The sequence below is a fragment of the Seriola lalandi genome, unplaced genomic scaffold, assembly GCF_002814215.2.
Source record: "Seriola lalandi dorsalis isolate HSWRI2012SDOR001 ecotype SW California unplaced genomic scaffold, Sedor1 jcf7180002053972, whole genome shotgun sequence".
In the NCBI taxonomy this organism is placed as follows: domain Eukaryota; kingdom Metazoa; phylum Chordata; class Actinopteri; order Carangiformes; family Carangidae; genus Seriola; species Seriola lalandi.
The window spans coordinates 13041-14910 of NW_019524525.1; the positions used below are offsets into that span (position 1 = coordinate 13041).

At 41.1% G+C, this 1870-nt stretch overlaps 1 protein-coding gene across 1 annotated transcript in view; it reads right to left on the bottom strand.

The window, feature by feature from the left end:
• Positions 1-17: 17 nt before the first annotated feature.
• riok3 (RIO kinase 3 (yeast)) overlaps positions 18-1870 on the bottom strand; it is a 3434-nt gene continuing 1581 nt past the window's right edge. Inside the window, exons 5-8 of the mRNA XM_087173003.1 lie at positions 1637-1807; positions 1440-1520; positions 717-806; positions 18-200 (exon numbers count right to left, since the gene is read on the bottom strand). Coding sequence (XP_087029129.1) covers positions 57-200; positions 717-806; positions 1440-1520; positions 1637-1807 — 486 coding nt within the window. The 3' untranslated portion in view covers positions 18-56. The remainder of the gene's footprint in view (positions 201-716; positions 807-1439; positions 1521-1636; positions 1808-1870) is intronic.

Genomic DNA, 1870 nt, shown 5'->3' on the forward strand with positions numbered 1-1870 from the left:
TTTAAATTTGACAAAAGTGAATAAAAAGACAAAATGAACAAGAAGATTTAATGAGTCTATAAAAGCTGTGCTGGAGTCTCTGTTACCTCGGCGAAAAATTCAGCCTCTTCTTCTGCGCCTACAGGGATGTTCAGTCCGGTCACGGCGTTGAAAAGGTCGTACACACTCATCGCCTCGCTCACTCCTCTCTTCTGGAAAAACTGGAGCACAAACACACAGATATTGATTATTGGTTTTATTCTCTACAAACAGCAAAGAGCTAAAACTAAGTAACTCCAGGGATTCATTGATTTCTATATGGATAAATATACGTTTACACTTGTGGCAGCAGTGAACAAACCTGGTTCACTGAGAGATGCAGTTAATTTAATCAGTAATTTAATCTGTTTGCACCTTTTCTACTGATAATTAACGATTTCTATCTCAGTAGAAACATAAATAACAACAAACACCATAAAAAGCACATTGTGTTTGCTGGATATTAACTGATTAAATATGTTTCTCTGAGTTTAAATGACATTTAACTCTAACTGAAACAAAATTCAAAATCTACTTTCTCAAAATGTGAAAAATAAACAAATATCTTCGTCCACAGCTGAAGCTGCTCTGATGATCTGCATCATGTTCTCAGACTGAGTCCTGAACCACAGAACCAGACTACGACAACTACGTCACAGCAACTAGAGATAGCACACGAAGAAGAAACTAGGCGTTACCGTGGAAACGTTCCTGCAGTCTCTGAAGAGGAACTCCAGGCCGTGAGGATGGGTGGGCTCGACGGACTGACTGACGTCTATCAACCACACCTGCGACAGACACAAACAGAACGGAGAGAACTGAGGACGTCACATGATTCAACATGAGAAGTGAAGAGAGAGAGAGAGCGAAGTAAAAGACCAATGAAAGAGGAAGTTTATAAAGATGGAAGGGAGGAAGAGATGAGGAGAAGAAGGAAAGACGTACAGTCACCATCTCACCTGTGGGAGACTTTGTTGGAGCTACTTCAGGTGTGTTTGGTCTGTAAAGGACAGATTATATATTTTCTAAAAGCTTCAACTCTCCTGATTCAGTCGTTATTCTCCTTGTTTATCTCTTCTACTCGTTCTGACTCTGTGGGTGTAAAATGTTTCAGCGCTGTGACTGTGACCTGTTTATTTTCAGGCTTTTCATGATACAAAGGAGTTTAATGTGAAGTAGAATCTATAAATAATATTGATAAATAAACACATTGTGCTCATTAATGTTCTGCTTTATTAGTCTGTAACAAGAGAAGGAGGAAGAGGAGAGGAAGCTGACAGAGCTGGGAAACGAGAATAAGAGAGAAAGGATGGAGAGAAGGATGGAGAGAGTGAGAGCAGGAGGCAAGTTCACAAAGATAAAAATGACAGGAGGAAACGATGAACGAAAGAAGAGGAAGAGTTAAAGAAAAACTGTCTCACCTTCCCTTCGTGCCACAGCATGTTGTATTCACTGAGATCAGCATGAACCAGGTTACACTCCTGAAACAGCTGCTGCATCATCTGCAGAGAAAAGAGTCAGAAAACATGTATCATACACGTCGTTCTACATGGAAAAACATTCATGACAAAATAAAGAAATAATGAAAAGCAGCTGTTGTTGCCGTCAGTGCACGTACATGTAGGACCTGGTAGTAGGCGTTCTTCATGTCCTCGGAGCCCAACCTGGCGTCTTTGAGTTTGGGAGCGGGAACGTGGTCTTTACCGATGAACGACATCACCAGGATGTGTTTCTTCAACATCACCACCTCCGGACACGGGATCTCCGCCTTCTTCATCCTGGACACAAACGTTTTTTTTAATTTACCACAAACGCCACGTTAGTTTCCATGAGCTGTAAAAACACGCTGCTT